This window comes from Festucalex cinctus, chromosome 15 (genome assembly GCF_051991245.1).
Source record: "Festucalex cinctus isolate MCC-2025b chromosome 15, RoL_Fcin_1.0, whole genome shotgun sequence".
Taxonomy (NCBI): Eukaryota; Metazoa; Chordata; class Actinopteri; order Syngnathiformes; family Syngnathidae; genus Festucalex; species Festucalex cinctus.
In genome coordinates this window covers 6,442,697-6,460,278 of record NC_135425.1, presented here as the reverse complement: position 1 = coordinate 6,460,278, position 17,582 = coordinate 6,442,697, and the positions used below count along the sequence as shown (strand labels likewise).

The 17,582-nt window shown below is 39.1% G+C and overlaps 1 protein-coding gene and 1 long non-coding RNA gene across 6 annotated transcripts in view; both read left to right on the top strand.

Moving 5' to 3' along the window:
- Positions 1-17,582, top strand: part of slc27a6 (solute carrier family 27 member 6) — a 297,206-nt gene that overhangs the window by 221,898 nt on the left and 57,726 nt on the right. For 3 of the 4 annotated variants that reach the window (XM_077496911.1, XM_077496910.1, XM_077496913.1), the window contains one exon: positions 1,042-1,236. The exons of the other annotated variant lie outside the window; for it this stretch is intronic. In XM_077496911.1, the coding sequence (XP_077353037.1) occupies positions 1,042-1,236 (195 nt within the window). The remainder of the gene's footprint in view (positions 1-1,041; positions 1,237-17,582) is intronic. 4 annotated transcript variants of the gene reach the window in all.
- On the top strand, positions 4,458-8,956 carry LOC144002062 (uncharacterized). Of its 2 annotated transcripts, none has more exons than XR_013278658.1 (3): positions 4,458-6,825; positions 7,169-7,333; positions 7,501-8,956. It is a non-coding gene; the product is annotated as an uncharacterized LOC144002062 (long non-coding RNA). The 2 variants fall into 2 exon arrangements; XR_013278657.1 differs by having other exon boundaries at positions 4,492-6,825; positions 8,374-8,956.

Below are 17,582 nucleotides of genomic sequence, written 5' to 3'. Positions count from 1 at the left end.
AGATAATTTGAACAAAAAAGTTTACAAAAAAACTGCAGAAAATTTGAATATAAACAATGTATACAACATCAACAACAAACTTAATTGGAAACGCATTGCCTCTGAATGAAGCCCGACGTACAGACGGACTAGTCCGTGCATGTACAACGTCCTCAAATCAACCGTGATTCAAATTTCGACCTTTGTTGTTGTTGTTGTTGTTTTTAAATAAGAAACCAGTTTTCATTTAAAAGATGTGACTGCACCGAATCGTTCCACTTTAAAACATATATCTAGTCTGTATCGATCATTGATGGAAATGCCACATTTAAAGTACTGACAAGTTCATTCCTATGTACAGTATGTAGAAATTACAACAAGAACTTCTTTGCATTATATCGTCTTGAACCTTAACCAAATCATAATCCCGGTGAATCAAACCGAATCGAATCAATCCACTTCAAAATCGGGGCCGGGTGCACAGTTACTGCACCCCATCACTTTACATTTGACCTTGCATGCCTAGATATGTGTGGTCCTGATCTCTGTGTGGCGTGCAAAAAATATATACACAAGAGTGTACATTCAATTTATCCTTGAGAGAACATCCATCCATCCATCCATCCATCCATTTTCTTGACCGCTTATTCCTCACAAGGGTCGCGGGGGGAGCTGGCGCCTATCTCAGCCAGCTCTGGGCAGTAGGCGGGGGACACCCTGGATTGGTTGCCAGCCGATCGCAGGACACACAGAGACGAACAACCATCCACACTCACACGCACACCTAGGGACAATTCGGAGCACCTAATTAACCTGCCATGCATGTCTTTGGATTATGGGAGGAGACTGGAGTACCCGGAGAAGACCCCTTGAGAGAACATTATCAGTAAAATACATACTGTGAGTTTTTCAAAGCTAGTCTGGGCACCGGATCAAGTTCTTCTGCTCTTGCTACCATATTTTGCTCTTGAAATGAAGTCTGACATTTTAAAATGAAATGAAATAACATCAACAAAATTAAATTACTTCCTCTTATAGTAATGTAATCTTTTCCACCATCAGACAGATCTTGACAAGGTCCACTCTGTGCGGATGGGAGTCGGGAACGGGCTGCGACAGGATGTCTGGCAGGAGTTCGAGAGACGCTATGGAAAAATAAAAATGTGTGAGGTGTATGGCTCCACGGAGGGAAACTTGTGTTTCATGAATCACATTGGCAAGAGCGGCACAGTGGGGCGTTCCAACTTCATGTACAGGGTGAGTGGATGGCGTTCCCAATGTCTATTGTAGTAGCACATTGTTACCCAATGTTGTGTGCCTCGGAACACTTGCTAAATCCTAAAGTGGAGAAGCTTGCTTCTGAACAACTAAGCCTTTCGGAAATTCTCCTTATGCACCCAATCATGACACGTGTGTTTCCAATTAACTAACCTATGCAGTTCCAAACATTCTGAGCATTCGTCAACTTCTTTTTTTTCCCATGTCCCAGCTTTTTTAGGAAACATGTTGCAAGCATCAAATTAAAACATTAACTCAGCTTAACTCAACTTTATTTATAAAGCGCTTTAAGAACAGGTGTTGCTGTATACAAAGTGCTGTACATAAACATCAGTTTTGCAGTAAACAAGAACAAAGCAAACATTTTGAAGTGCGAATGCAGGTTTTTTTTTTGTTTTTTGTTTTTTACAAGTAAATACATTACGTTTTGTGAAGCATTGCATTCTAGTTTTATTTACATTTTACACAACTTCATTGGAATTGGGATATGCCTGAAAGATCCAAGTGTGCTCTTCTTGGTAATTATTAGGGATGTAACGATAATGGCGATATCGTGATACCGCAATATTAAAACTGCCACAATATATCGTCGTCGTCATGTCACGATATTAAATGCAGCACATCTGTTAACAAAGTCAGGTTAATTTCCACTTGTGCAGTTTTAGCACCCTATGGTGGCTAGTTCTTTAGTGCAGTTTAATTTTCACAAGGCATGTTTTGGCCCTTCTACGCTTCAAATCCAGAATAATGGTCAAATGAAGGGGAACATGATTGTGAACATAGACATTATGTGTAGGAACTCAATGTGTTCTTGCATGAGTGCATATATATATATATATATATATATATATATATATATATATATATATATATATATATATATATAGAATATTTTTCATTGCTGTAATTTACAAAAACACAATATTGGGTGGTTTTTTTTTAGTATAAGCTAAAAAAATTTCTTTTTACAATATTGTGACATTCTGTTGTATCGCCAACCTCCCCACAATATCGTGATAATTATCGTATCGTGACCTTCATATCGTGATAATATCGTACCATGTTTGGACATCGTTACATCCCTAGTACTTATGCTACAAAGCCTCCTTACCCAGTGTAAAAGATCCTGCATTTGTCTTTTAATGAATCATCAGTGCCACACCACAGCTGTCAATATCTCGAAGCAAACTACGTAGTACAGTAAGCCTGCCTTTAAATTTCTTGAACATATAACATATAACACTTCCTATTTGTCATGATATATTCCTGATGGCGAACCGCAACAAAGATATGTGTGCCACCTAATGGTGAACGATGTGATTACAACTTACAACTGTAGTAGGGGAAACATTTTTATAATTCCGCTGCAAAAATGTTTATTTAGAGTGTTGTATGCAGGTCACGTGGCCTGCGAGCCGCCAGTTGCTCATACCTGAGCTACATATTTACAATAGCTCTTCTTGACAAGCAGAAAGCAGAACAGGGTAATCCAACTTCAGCCATTGAACAGCCCCCCCCTTCTTATCTCATTCTTGATGCACTGATGCTATGTTTACACCTTGCGCGAAATGAACTGTGGCGTTGTGTGCCTCACACGAGTGTGTTTGTGGATGTTCATTTCATTTGTGCAGTTGCACTGCATATAAATACAGGAATAAATCTGACACTGACCTGAATATGTGACATAACCAAAATATGAAACATGAGGCATTTGGATGTTTCAATATCTGTCAAATGCATTTTAGTTTGACGAAAGAACAATTAAGTAAAATAAAGTACATTTATTGAATGATTTAACATAAAAGATATTCAGAACAGTTGTAAATCAATTCAACATTAAATACAGAAAGTGTCAGAACCGCCCAAAACTGTCCCTCAAGCGTGGTATCATTGATCAGTAAAATATTTTGCAAATATATCTGGCGGCCCTGTCAATCTTTACGTCATATGAACCTACGGAGTGCAAACTGCGACAACTATATATCAGTAAATAAGCTGATGCTGCACCTCACCAAAAAATGCTATGATGTGCGATCAACTGAAAAAGTTAGTGTAGAACCCTGCAGACACCGATGCCCCCAATGAGGAATTAATGTCTTTTGGCCCCTGCCACTACGGGGCACGACGTGAAAATAAATCTACCTAATTTTCACAACCCAAAGTTGGCCGACCCCTGCTGCTGAAAAAAAATCCTTGATGAAACATTGACTTTAGGCTATAACTTCTATAAGTGACCATTTTGTGCAAATAGTACAATGTCAGGTGTTTCACATGTTCTTGTGATGATTTACGTCGCCCGATACACAGTGTTTTAAGTATATATGTATATATATATATATATATATATATATATATTAGGCGTGTGAATTGCCTAGTACCTGACGATTCGATTCGTATCACGATTCACAGGTCACGATTTGATTCGATACCGATTAATCCCGATACGAATTTATAAGTCGATTGTTGCGATTTTTTTTCATTCAAATTTAGAAAATACTAATCAGTAAGCTTGTAGAGTGTAAGATTTATATGAAAATGTATTATTTATTTATCTGAAATTTCAGTCTTATAGAGGTTGTAATCTGTTTCATGTTTGAACAGCATTAAAATAAAATATTATGGCTTAATGTTCCGTTCATATAACATTCTTCCATGCTCAAGGTGTGAATCCTAACCCGAAGTCAGACGTTTTGTTGAATATTTTTCCATTAAAAATGGAAGTTTAAAAATCGATTCACACACACAAAAAAAAAAAAAAAAAAAAGGCAATGATGATAAGACGTTGAATCGGTAAGACTACCGAATGAACAATACTGAGCTCTTAAAAAAAAAAAAAAAAAAAACGATTTTTTTTTAATCGATTCGAGAATCGCGCGATGTCGTATCGCGATATATCGCCGAATCGATATGTTTTAACACCCTTAATATATCTTAATATATATATATATATATATATATATATATATATATATATATATATATATATATATATATCCCGCGACCCTTGTGAGGAATAAGCGGTCAAGAAAATGGATGGATGGATATATATATATATATATATATATATATATATATATATATTACTGTTGTTCCGATACCGATACTGGTATCGGCAGAGGTGCCGATACTGCATTAATACAGTGGTATCGGTATCGGTGAGTACTCACAAGTAACATGCCGATATCATTAATTCCAACGCTAATATAGGATTTTGGTTGCAGCATCTTGTGTCTTGCTGGTGCACGACATTCACTTATATGTGACATGCTCACTGCATGCCGATCTAAGATATCCTATTGGCCCTTGAATGTTCTGAACCAATAGCAGGACAGAATGATTGACAAAATGAAACATCCAAGTACTGGTGAGTCTATTTACTTGCTGTTGAACTGTATCGAGCTAACAGCAGTGTTTGTGTTGACTCGCAAAAGTGCTCTACAGAGCAAGATTTGTTACATAAAACGAACGTCGGAATTACAACTGGCTGGAAATCGTTATGTTCGTGACTGAGTTGTGTGTTTTGTTTCAAACGGGATCTTGGTTTAACGCGATGATATTCGATGTTAGCATAGAACCACTTAAGTCTTGTAAAACTCTTAGGCAGGTAAATCCCCCTCAAAATAACGGTGGAACGTCTGCAACTAAAGCGCATCTTGTCCGTTTCATTTGAAATCCAGTGTGGTGGTGTTTAGAGAACGTGAATGAAAAGATGAGGTGCATCAGAGGAGAATCAGTGAAGCTCAATCACACATCATGTACACAGAGTACATGATGATGGACCAGAAGATGGCGCATGGGCGTGCATCAGAAGGCGCTGCCTGCCCTCTTTCTGAGCCGGCAGTTTTTAAAACTCTGTGCGGGACGACAATTGTGGTGGATGAACTGTTGCACTTTATTTCAATGAAAATGAGGATTCTTAGTCATGATGAAGTTGTTTTGTTGGCGACAAACAACTTTTCTTCTGCCTGGATTGAAAAATCTAAGGGCTTCCTGTTTGAAACCTGCCCGACGACAACGCAGCGTAATATTAAACATATCGGGCGGGATAAAGATGCTAAAAATGTTAAGGCTTGCCTGAGTCTGTTTAATGAACTTGGAGAAAACATTCCCACATTTGTCTCGCATTATTTGGACAAGCTTCCTCCTGTTGGATTTGGCAATATGGACGCTTCTGCGCTGCTCAGTAGAATGGAGCACCTAAGCAGCGAAGTTGCTGGACTAAGGAGGACCATTGAAGCACAGGTGACTGTGAATGAGGACATGTCAGCAGTCACTACAGCTATGACCCATCGGCTGGCTGTTATCGAGGAGGCCCGTAAATCAGCCACAGCCTTGGATTCGGGTGCTATAGACGCTTCCTTGGGGGAAAAGGTGCAAACGCCCGCTGATCTTGTTCACCCTGAAGTGGCACCTGAAGTGGCGCCGGCAGCTTCTACTGCGGCAGCTTCTACTGCTACAGCGGCTGCAGCAAGCTCACAGCCTCGGACGCCAAGATCGCCGCCGTGGAGTACCGTGGTGCGCAAAGGGCATAAAAGGTCTTCAGCACAGTTGCGCCACCCCCCGTAATGAACCAGCACCAGCTCGGGGGAAACGAATGCAAAGGAATATGGGGATTATTGGCGCAGACACAGAGACAAAGATTCCAGTGATTACTACCAAGCGGGTGAGTGTGTTTGCTACTAAATTCTCCCCGCTCCTGGATGCTGTCACTCTGCGTAACTATCTTGCTGAGAAGATGGCCAACACATCTGTGACCTGTCGGAAGCTTGACTCGGCCGGCAGTAGATTTGGCTCGTTTCATGTCACGGCAGAATGTAAGGAGGTGGATGATATGTACAGTCCTCAAATCTGGCCGGCTGGGATTTACGTCCGTCGATTCTACGAGGCTCGTGGGCCCAGAGCCTCTGCTGTAGGTGGTCCCGTGGGGACTCAAGATCTTGAGAACCTCGTGCGTAATGGGGATCCGGAGCGCTCTGTGCGTAATGGTGATGTGGAGGGCCCTGTGCGTCATGGAGCTGCAGATGCTGTCATTTAGTCTTGCATGTGGATATTAGGCCGTCAGGTCACACACGTTTTCGTTCAGTTTCGCTCCACTACCAGGGGCACTAAATAATCTTTACTTCATAAAATAGATTTATCAGTAGTAAGTAAGAATCCGTGGAGTTCACCCTGTGAAAACCCGCCAATTTTGTGTTTTCGGTGGTAAAACCCCGGCACTATTTTGCGATGAGGCGCAGTGATCTCTGGTGTGGGCGTAGTGCCATTAGGTCGGTAGTGGTGTGATTTAGGTCACATGAGCCAATCAGGTAGCTGCTGCTTTCTCCTCACCATAGCAACCGCAAAACAAAAATGGCGACCACAACGTCGGAGAGCGAAAGGAGAAAAAAAGTTAGAAAGAAAGTAGTGAAAAAACTTCGTTCCCGTTCAGGTTTGCCCATCGCTTCAGCTGGCCCCGTTCTTCCAGCCATCTGCATCATTTGTAAAAATACATTTCAAAGTATACTCGTCTGGGATTGGAAGGCACACGGAAGAGGGATCATCTCGCCAAAGCAGAAACATTGTCAGCAGGTATGTGCTACACACACGCGTGCCCATTTCTGTTATTAATGTGACCGATATTTAGTATAGGGCTGAAAATAATTTTTTGCTAGGTTAAGTTTTAAGGCTATAGTTTATTAAAAAGGCGAGCTGCTGAATGATTTATCGAGTGAATCCAACAGTTGTTACCAAACTCGAGTTACCTGTGCCCATCAGAGTCATAATATAGTCACAGCTACACACTCCCTTTTCCCCAAACTCTCTCTCATCAACCTCAACAAACACTTTACTTTACTTAAATCTGTGATGTGCATATACTGTAAAGAGGTGATGTGACAATAACACTTATAATGTAATTCTTTTTTGTCTAAAGGCGGGTTGGTTGCTGCAGGCCGCTGAGATGAAGCAAGACTGTTCCATTCTTCTGCATATTCAAGACAAAAGACTGTGTCACAATGGAGGTGCAATTTTGTTTCAGAGATTACACAAGGTTCTTAAAGGCAACAGCAACAGAAACAGCAACCAGGGACAAACAAATGTGAGTTGTTACATTGCACTATTTCATTGTCACTTTGCTAAAATTACACATTTCAAAAGTAAAGCATTGGTCAGCAATATGTCACTTGTATTCTGTTTACATTTCGAGACAGCATTAATTAGAAAGCATGACTCTGCACATATTAAGTGAGTGTGTGTGTGTTTTAGACAACCCAATGCTGAGAGCTACAAATTATTTTTGTGAACAAGTAATCCGTCAAAGGATTATAGTTGACAAAGATGTGATGAGAATGGACAAGCTAAGGGGTTTGTGAACAGTGTTAATAAACACGGGGATCTTGATGCTTCAGACTACAGGTAACATATAAATCATTGAAACACATTTATGAAATCTATGGGGAGAGATTTGTCTAAAATCTCACTGTTTCAGAGAAAAATAGTTTGCTGACAAGCTCAATTTAAGTTAAAAATAAATAAATAAATAAAATTGATTCTCTAAAAATGAAAACCAGTTGGTTGTTAATTATTACATGCAAATGTGTTTTTTTGTCTTCTGTATTTATAATTGTTCTTTGACCAAGAAAGTATATAGGCCTATCGGTATATTTGTATTTCTATCCAAATATACAATTATTCACTAGAATTTTCAGTAGGATATCCAAATACCAAAATATTCGATAGCTGCAACACTAATAATACTAATTTTGAGTTGTGGCACGCCCACACGAGTTATTTTACCACACACCCATGTCAAAACTAGCTTACTGCACACACACACTGCACCCCAACTTCAAATTTTTGCTAACGTCATAATAATAATAATAATAATAATATATTATAAATTTTGTTGGATCCAAAAGCAACTTGCATAATTATAGTTTCATATGATTGTAATTGTCTTATTTTCAAATGTTTAAATATTTTCTTGATTTGAACAAAATATAATTGTTTAGAATAATCTTGATTTCAATTATTACCAAAATAATTGTGATGATTATTTTTTTCCGTAATAGAGCAGCCCTAGTCTGATGTGAATATGTGTATCTTGTGCTCATCTTTCCCTTCAATTTTCTATTTCAGGCAGGATATACTGAAACGAAGATTGAGGTGTGATTTCCCCCAGCTGGTTTTTCACACCCCTTTCCAGCAACAACTCTGAAATGGTTTTTGTAGAGACATTATCAACAACTGACAAACTTTTAGACAGGGTACCTCACTCATCAGATACATCAACTACTGAGTCTACTGACGTAAGCCAAGAAAGTGACACTAACACATAGCTGGTACAACATCAGGTTGGAAAATCACAGGGCATACGAGGACACTTTAAAATGCAGGGCTGTAAAATCTATGTAAAATCTGCCATTTTGTTTGTTTCATCATCAAGATGTTAACTCTCCATTTTAACACTTTTCAAGCAAAAATAAAAATGTCTCTATTCCGTTTTTCCACAACACAGACCTTTGTTAAATTGGTCTGCCAAAAAAAAAAAAAGAGAGCTGTTCCAATGAAGTTCCAAAGGTTTTATTGTGAATGCACATTTGATTTTTTTATTATTATTATTTTTTTATTACTATTTTTTGGGTAGGGGGTGGGGGGTATAAATGACATGCTGTGATGACACAATCTGATACTTTAATAAATATTCTATATGTTATAATAATCTGGGCTCTGAATGCATCTATTTCCATCTAGTCCATTTTGCCTTGTTCCAGGTTTGTGGTGCATTGTAGTATTTTTGGCCGATGTATGCTGCTTCTTGTGTACCTTTCATTACGTAATAGGTTGTGAATTGTTTTCATATATGAAACATAAACATAGCTAAATGTAACATCCGTGTGCTGGTTTCACTTCTAGTTGAAGCGTTTTTTTGGCACAAATTTAATATATTTAATTATCTAAATTCACATGATTGCACCAAACCACCAATACTTGTTTCTGATGTTAGGTACATGTATTTATAACATCTGGGAATGATTTTCTGTTGCCAAATTTAATCTAAGACGTTTTACAACCAAAAACTGCAGCACAAGATTTTCGTTTTTTATTTACCTATATATGCATTTCTGGCTTGTGACAAAATTGGGGCAGGAAAACATTGGGTGAACTTTTAACCCAAAGTTCAGAAGGGTATTATCTATCAAAAAATGCATTGAACAAGTAGTGCCCAGACAGTGGAGCGAAACTCATTTTCTAGGCACTTTTTTGGGGTTCACCCCACGGCCTATATGTCCTATAATTGTCGCGGTCTGCGCCTGGGTAACAGCGAGGGAGACAGAACCCGACGACTAGTGGTTGATAACCTGCTGCAAAGATGTGACATTGTTTGCTTACAGGAGACGTTTCTCTCCAAACAGGACTTGGGGGGATTGAACTCTGTTAATGAAAACTTCTATGGCGCCGGGGAATCTACTACTGACTTGTCTCAATGCATCATCAGAGGGAGGATTCCTGGGGGTGTGGCCATCTTGTGGCATAAAAGGCTTGATCCAATGATTACTGTGATCAGACTTGAAGTAGACTGGTGCATTGGCATTCAGGTTAAGACAAATAATAGAGAGTTTGCTATTTTGAATGTATATACACCTTATGAGTCTAGACTCAATGATGATGAATATCTGAACAGGCTTGCATTTATCAATTCCTTTGTTTGTGACAATCTGTCATCAAGCATTTTTGTTTTGGGAGACATGAATGCTAATATTTTAGATAATAATTCTGTGTTTTCCAAACATATGACTCAGTTCTGTGAGGATAACAACTTAATTTTGTCTAGTCAAGAGTTTTTACCTGCTGATAGCTTTACCTATATCATTGAGGCCTGGCACTCAACATCTTGGCTTGATCACTGTATTAGTACTGCTGATGCTCATGCTAGCATTAGTTCTATGAAGATTGAATATGAAACATCTATGTATGACCATGTACCTCTTCTTATGTCTATTGAGTGTGAGAATCTTCCAGAGTTGTCTCAGGAAGTGAGTACAGCCCATAACCCGAAACTAGACTGGTCTAAACTCACAACTGAGGATTTGTTATTGTATTATGGGAGGGCAGATAGCCTGTTGAGTGATGTGTGTTTACCTAAGGACTCCATTCTCTGTATGGATGTGAACTGTAGTCTAAGTACACATCGTGAGGACCTGTGTACTATGTATGATGGTATAGTGGGAGCTCTGATTGAAGCCAGTATACCTTGTATCAGCCACCAGTGTAAAAGACAAATGATTAAACCAGGATGGAATAGACATGTGGCCACCCATCATTCTGCAGCTAAGGAGGCCCATAAGGCATGGGTCCTCTCAGGCAGACCTCCAGAGGGGCCCGTACTTGAATATAAAAAGTTAACTAATTCTATTTTTAAATACGCTGTCCGTTTTATTAGTAAACATGAGCAGGTAATGAGAGCAGACTATGGCTGAAAAGCTTTTGAATAGTGATTTAATTGGCTTCTGGAAAGAGGTGAAAGCCTCCAATAGGGTGCACACCTCTACCAAATTCCATAGAAGGTGTCTCCGGAGCTGAGAATATCGCTGAGCTGTGGAGGCAACATTATTCTGATCTATTTAACTGTGTTGATAGTGAGATATATAAAGTAGGTAATATTGCTAATTACGACATAGTTTTGCTAGCTATCTCACAGCTAGCTGACAATAAATGCTGTGGTTCAGATCACATCTCTGCTGAGCACCTTAAAAATGCAGGCCCGAAGGTTGCAGCTCTTTTAGCTATATGTTTTACGAGCTGTTTGTCCCACGGTATTTTACCAAATAATATGTTAGCGGTTACCCTGGTTCCTGTTATTAAAGATAAGGCAGGTAAAGTGTCAAGTCTGGATAATTACAGACCGATTGCTCTGGCCAGTGTACTCTCTAAAGTACGGGAGAAAATATTATTGGACAGATTAAATCCATATCTTGTTAGTACTAACAACCAATTTGGTTTTAAGTCCAAACATAGTACAGTTTATGTATTTATTCTCTGAAAGAAATGATTGATACATACAGAAGGGCAAACTCCTCTGTTTTAGTTGGTTTTATTGATGCCTCTCGGGCTTTTGCTAGGGTTAATCATTATAAATTGTTTTGTAAATTGCATAAAAGAGGAGTACCTAAAACTATAATTAGGATTCTGGCATTCTGGTACGCCAATCAGAGTATGCAGGTTAAGTGGGGGAGAGCGACCTCTGCTCAGTTTGGTGTTGGGAACGGAGTTCGCCAAGGAGGGATTCTTTCTCCAGTTTTGTTTAATGTGTATATGGATGATATGTCAGAGCAACTCGGGCAGTGTAATACTGGCTGCATGTTTGGCAACACTGTGGTCAACCATCTTATGTATACAGATGACCTTGCTATTATGTCACCGAGTAGTGCAGGTTTTCAACAACTGCTAAATATTTGATAATTTAAAATTTGATATTAAATATAATGCAAAGAAGAGTGTGGTGCTGATTTGCAGGGCAAAGGGGGATAAGGACCTTAGATTCCCATCTTTCTCCCTGTCTGGACATGTGTTAACTGTGTGTAGTAAAGTTAAGTATCTTGGACACATCATTACAGATCTGTTGTGCGATGATGATGACATGTACAGGCAGCGTCGCATGTTGTACGCACAAGCTAATATGTTGTGTAGAAAGTTTTATTGGTGTTCTGACCTTGTTAAGGTAAACCTTTTTAAAACATTTTGTACACCTTTGTATACTGCTCCTTTGTGGGCAAGGTTTAAAAAAGTAAGGATTCTTTTAAATAAGTCCAGGTGGAGTAGTGCTAGTGAGATGTTCTGTACAGCCAGAATTAACTCATTTGAGGGTTTAATGAGGCACTTGATGTATGGATTTATGTGTAGGCTAAATGGGTCACAGAATGGCATCATACAGTTGCTGACAAATTCTAAGTTAAGTGCTGTACGATATGGATCCCATTTTTGGTCATATTGGTACAATTGTCTCCTCTGTTGAGGTGTGAATTCGCTTATTAGGGCCCGAGCAGCGACCGCTGCGAGGTCCCTATTGTTTTTGTAAAAATTATTATTATTATTATTATTAGGGCCCGAGCAGCGACCGCTGCGAGGTCCCTATTGTTTTTGTAAAATTATTATTATTATTATTATTATTAGGGCCCGAGCAGCGACCGCTGCGAGGTCCCTATTGTTTTTGTAAATATTATTATTATTATTATTATTATTATTATTATTATTATTATTATTATTATTATTATTAGGGCCCGAGCAGCGACCGCTGCGAGGTCCCTATTGTTTTTGTAAAAATTATTATTATTATTATTATTATTATTATTATTATTATTAGGGCCCGAGCAGCGACCGCTGCGAGGTCCCTATTGTTTTTGTAAAAATTATTATTATTATTAGGGCCCGAGCAGCGACCGCTGCGAGGTCCCTATTGTTTTTGTAAAAATTCTTCTTCTTCTTCTTCTTCTTCTTCTTCTTCTTTATTCTCCGCAAACGATCGCGATTTTGGGTACCTAAACATTCACGAAAACTCACCGAACTTTGCGCACTCTTCGGGCCCGGCGAAAAATTTTATATTATGAAGGCGTCATAACAACGCGACTCTATAGCGCCCCCTAGCGTAGAAAAATAATAACCAAGCCCGGCACGTTTGAGCTAGAGCAACGAAAATTGGCAGGCACGTGTAGCACCCCGAGACGCACAAAAAAGTCTATTGGGACCATGTAGCTAAAATGTACAGGAAATGAGCTATGAATTTTTTAATGTCCAATTTTGGCCTATTTTGGCACATTCACTGTGGTCATGCTTTTTCCCCCTTTGCAAACATTTTTCATCCAGTTGACTTCAAAATTGGCATTTATCATCTCAAGACCTGAGACAACAACTGGGCAAAAAACCTTGACTTTTTGAAATACTATATGATGGGGGCGGGGCATCAAATATTTCCTTGAAAATTTCATTTGTCCAGAAAGAGCAAATGCTTAATAACTCCCATGTTCAAGCTCCGAAAAATCTCAAACTTCTCAGACAACGTAATAGTCACGGCCTGAAAACATCTATATGATAAAATTCAGTTATACATATAGCGCAACCTAGTGGTAACAATAAATGTCATACTTTACGTTTTTAGCTACTGTGCTGAGCTCGTTGAAGGGATCCAGTTGAAAATTGGTCAGAAAAGCCTTAAGATGTTGATCATGCCCCACACCGAATATTGTAACTTTTCGCCAAAGGGCGTGGCCGCTACGGTGAAGCAAAGTCTGAAGATTTTTCGTGAAAATAAAAGCTGCATTAACTTGACCGAGATGATCCTATCTTCTCAAAATTTCACACATTTGATGAGAGTCCAGCCCGAAAGACATCTACTGACTTATATTTCATCTAACTGATAGCGCCACCTAGTGGCAATTTTTTTTATTACGAATTTTCTTCTACGTTTTTCTCCAAACACGTTAACTGGACCTACCTCATATTTGCTCAGATGAGGGTTTCGGCCTTCATGATGTCACAACACGAAGTTTGTGAGTTTTCGCGAATTGCTGTGGGTGTGGCTAAGCGCTGTTCGCCAAGAAAATAACGCCAGTTTTGAGGGTCTAAACATGCACAGAAACTCATGAAACTTGGCACACACATCTGGCCTGGTAAAATTAGCAATATTTTATTGTTGATTGTGCTATTTTTACAAAAATGACTCAATAGCGCCCCCTAGAAGTTTTTAACGAAGCAGCCCCGGTTGTACGTTTAAGCAAGAACGACGAATATTTTTAGGTGTATGAGGGAGCCCAAGACCTACAAAAAAGTCTCTTGGACCCATATGCTAAAATGAACAGGAAGTGAGCTACGAATTTTTGAATGTCCCATTTTTGACACATTCATGATAAAATTCAGTTATACATATAGCACCACCTAGTGATGGTCTAAACATGCGCAGAAACTCATGAAACTTGGCACACACATCTGGCCTGGCAAAATGAGCAATATTTTATCATGTATTGTCCTATTTTTACAAAAATGACTCAATAGCGCCCCCTAGAAATTTTTAATGAAGCAGCCCCGATTGTACGTTTAAGCAAGATCTACGAAAATTTGTAGGTGTATGAGGGAGCCAAAGACCTACAAAAAAGTCTCTTGGACCCATATGCTAAAATGAACAGGAAGTGAGATACGAATTTTTGAATGTCCCATTTTTGACGATTTTTGCACATTTTCAGGGGGCATACTTTTGCCCACTTCTCCTACACGTTTTATCCGACTGACTTATGACTTGACCTGGACCATGCCAAGACCTGAGCCAACAACAGACGGAAAAATCTTGACTTTCGGAAATACTATATGATGAGGGCGGGGCATCAAAATTTGTGTTTCGCACTGAAAAAGGATATGCTTAATAACTCCCCGATACATGCTCCAAAAAATCCCAAACTTGACATGTATGTTTATCGTCAAGGCCTGAAGGTATCTCTATGACAACATTCAGTTATATATGCAGCGCCACCTAGCCCTTGAGGCATGAAAAAAAAATACCCCACTTACGGTATTTTGTACAAAAAATGTAAACTCATTCTATGTGTGATAACTAAGTCATTTAGGAATATTCTTTTACTTTCCACCACTCAAAATATTCACTGGCATCAGACCTAACCAAACACACATATTTTTGTTATTTCGTTTTATGTATTTTTGATAGCCTCTATGGACATTAAAAGTAATATCGTGAATGAAGGCTATGCTGAATAACTCCCAGGTACATGCTCCAAAAAATCCCATACTTGAAATGTATATTTATAGTCAAGGCCTGAAGGTATCTCTATGACAAAATTCAGTTATAAATACAGCGCCACCTAGTCCTTGAGGCATAAAAAAAAAAAAAAAAGCCTCACTTACGGTATTTTTGCAAAAATTGTAAACTCATTGTAAGTGTGATAACTAAGTCATTTATGAATATTCTTTTACTTTCCACCACTCAATATGTTCACTGGTATCAGACCGATCCAAACATACATATTTTTTTATTTAGTTTTTTTTTTTTTTTTTGATCGCCTCTATGGACAATAAAAGCAACATTGTGCAATGAGTACGAGCGATGATGTGTGTATATATACTTTTACGAAAAATACCAATCAGGGCAACTTATTGCCTAAAAATTAAAAAAAAGACGCTGATTTTTTCAGATCTTAACAATCACCAAAACCCATTGAGCTTGACACACTCATCACACCTGGCAAAAAAAAAAAAAATCTACATGTTTATCATGCCATTTTCAAAGAAATTCTGCTTCCAATGTGCCAGTACCCCAATGTGCAAGGACCCCAACGTGGCCCGGGCTGCGAGGGCCCTTTATAGCTGCTCGCAGCTCTAGTTAGGGCCCGAGCAGCGACCGCTGCGAGGTCCCTATTGTTTTTGTAAAAATTCTTCTTCTTCTTCTTCTTCTTCTTCTTCTTCTTCTTCTTCTTCTTCTTTATTCTCCGCAAACGATCGCGATTTTGGGTACCTAAACATTCACGAAAACTCACCGAACTTTGCACACTCCTCAGGCCCGGCGAAAAATTTGATATTATGAAGTCGTCATAACAACGCGACTCTATTGCGCCCCCTAGCATAGAAAAATAAAAACCAAGCCCGGCATGTTTGAGCTAGAGCAACGAAAATTGGCAGGCACGTGTAGCACCCCGAGACGCACAAAAAAGTCTATTGGGACCATGTAGCTAAAATGTACAGGAAGTGAGCTATGAATTTTTTAATGTCCAATTTTGGCCTATTTTGGCACATTCACTGTGGTCATGCTTTTTCCCCCTTTGCAAACATTTTTCATCCAATTGACTTCAAACTTGGCATTTATCATCTCAAGACCTGAGAGAACAACTGGGGAAAAAATCTTGCCTTTTCGAAATACTATATGACGGGGGCGGGGCATCAAATATTGCCTTTAAAATTTCATTTGTCCAGAAAGAGCAAATGCTTAATAACTCCCATGTTCAAGCTCCAAAAAATCTCAAACTTATCAGGCAACTTAATAGTCACGGCCTGAAAACATCTATATGATAAAATTCAGTTATCCATGTAGCGCCACCTAGTGGTAACAATAATTGTCATACTTTACGTTTTTAGCTACTGTGCTGAGCTCGTTGAAGGGATCCAGTTGAAAATTGGTCAGAAAAGCCTTAAGATGTTGATCATGCCCCACACCGAATATTGTAACTTTTCGCCAAAGGGCGTGGCCGCTACGGTGCCGCAAAGTCTGAAGATTTCTCGTGACAACAAAAGCTGCATTAACTTGACCGAGATGATGCTATCTTCTCAAAATTGTACACAATTGATGAGAGTCCAGCCCTAAAGACATCTACAAACTTATATTTCATCTTACTGATAGCGCCACCTACTGGCAATTTTTTTTCTTACGATTTTTCTTCAATGTTTTTCTCCAACCATGTTAACTGGACCTACCTCATATTTGCTCAGATGAGGGTGTCGGCCTTCATGCTGTCACAACACGAAGTTTGTGAGTTTTCGCGAGTCGCTGTGGGCGTGGCTAAGCGCTGTTCGCCAAGAAAACAACGCCAATTTTGAGGGCCTAAACTGGCACAGAAACACACGAAACTTGGCACACACAGCTGGCCTGGCAAAATGAGCAATTTTTTATCGGCGATTGTGCTATTTTTACAAAAATGACTCAATAGCGCCCCCTAGAAATCTTTAACGAAACAGCCCCAGTTGTACGTTTAAGCAAGAACGACGAATATTTTTAGGTGTATGAGGGAGCCCAAGACCTACAAAAAAGTCTCTTGTACCCATATGCTAAAATGAACAGGAAGTGAGCTACGAATTTTTGAATGTCCCATTTTTGACGATTTTTGCACATTCACAGGGGGCAGACTTTTGCCCACTTCTCCTACACGTTTCATCCGACTGAGTTAAGACTTGGCCTGGACCATGTCAAGACCTGAGCCAACGACAGGGGGAAAATTTTTGACTTTTCAAAATACTATATGATGAGGGCGGGGCATCAAAATTTGTGTTTCGCAATGAAAAAGGATATGCTTGATAACTCCCCGGTACATGCTCCAAAAAATCCCAAACTTGACATGTATGTTTATCGTCAAGGCCTGAAGTTATCTCTATGACAACATTCAGTTATATATGCAGCGCCACCTAGCCCTTGAGGCATAAAAAAAAAATACCCCACATACGGTATTTTGTACAAAAAATGTAAACTCATTCTAAGTGTAATAACTAAGTCATTTATGAATATTCTTTTAGTTTCCACCACTCAAAATGTTCACTGGCATCAGACTTATCCAAACATATATATATTTTTATTTATT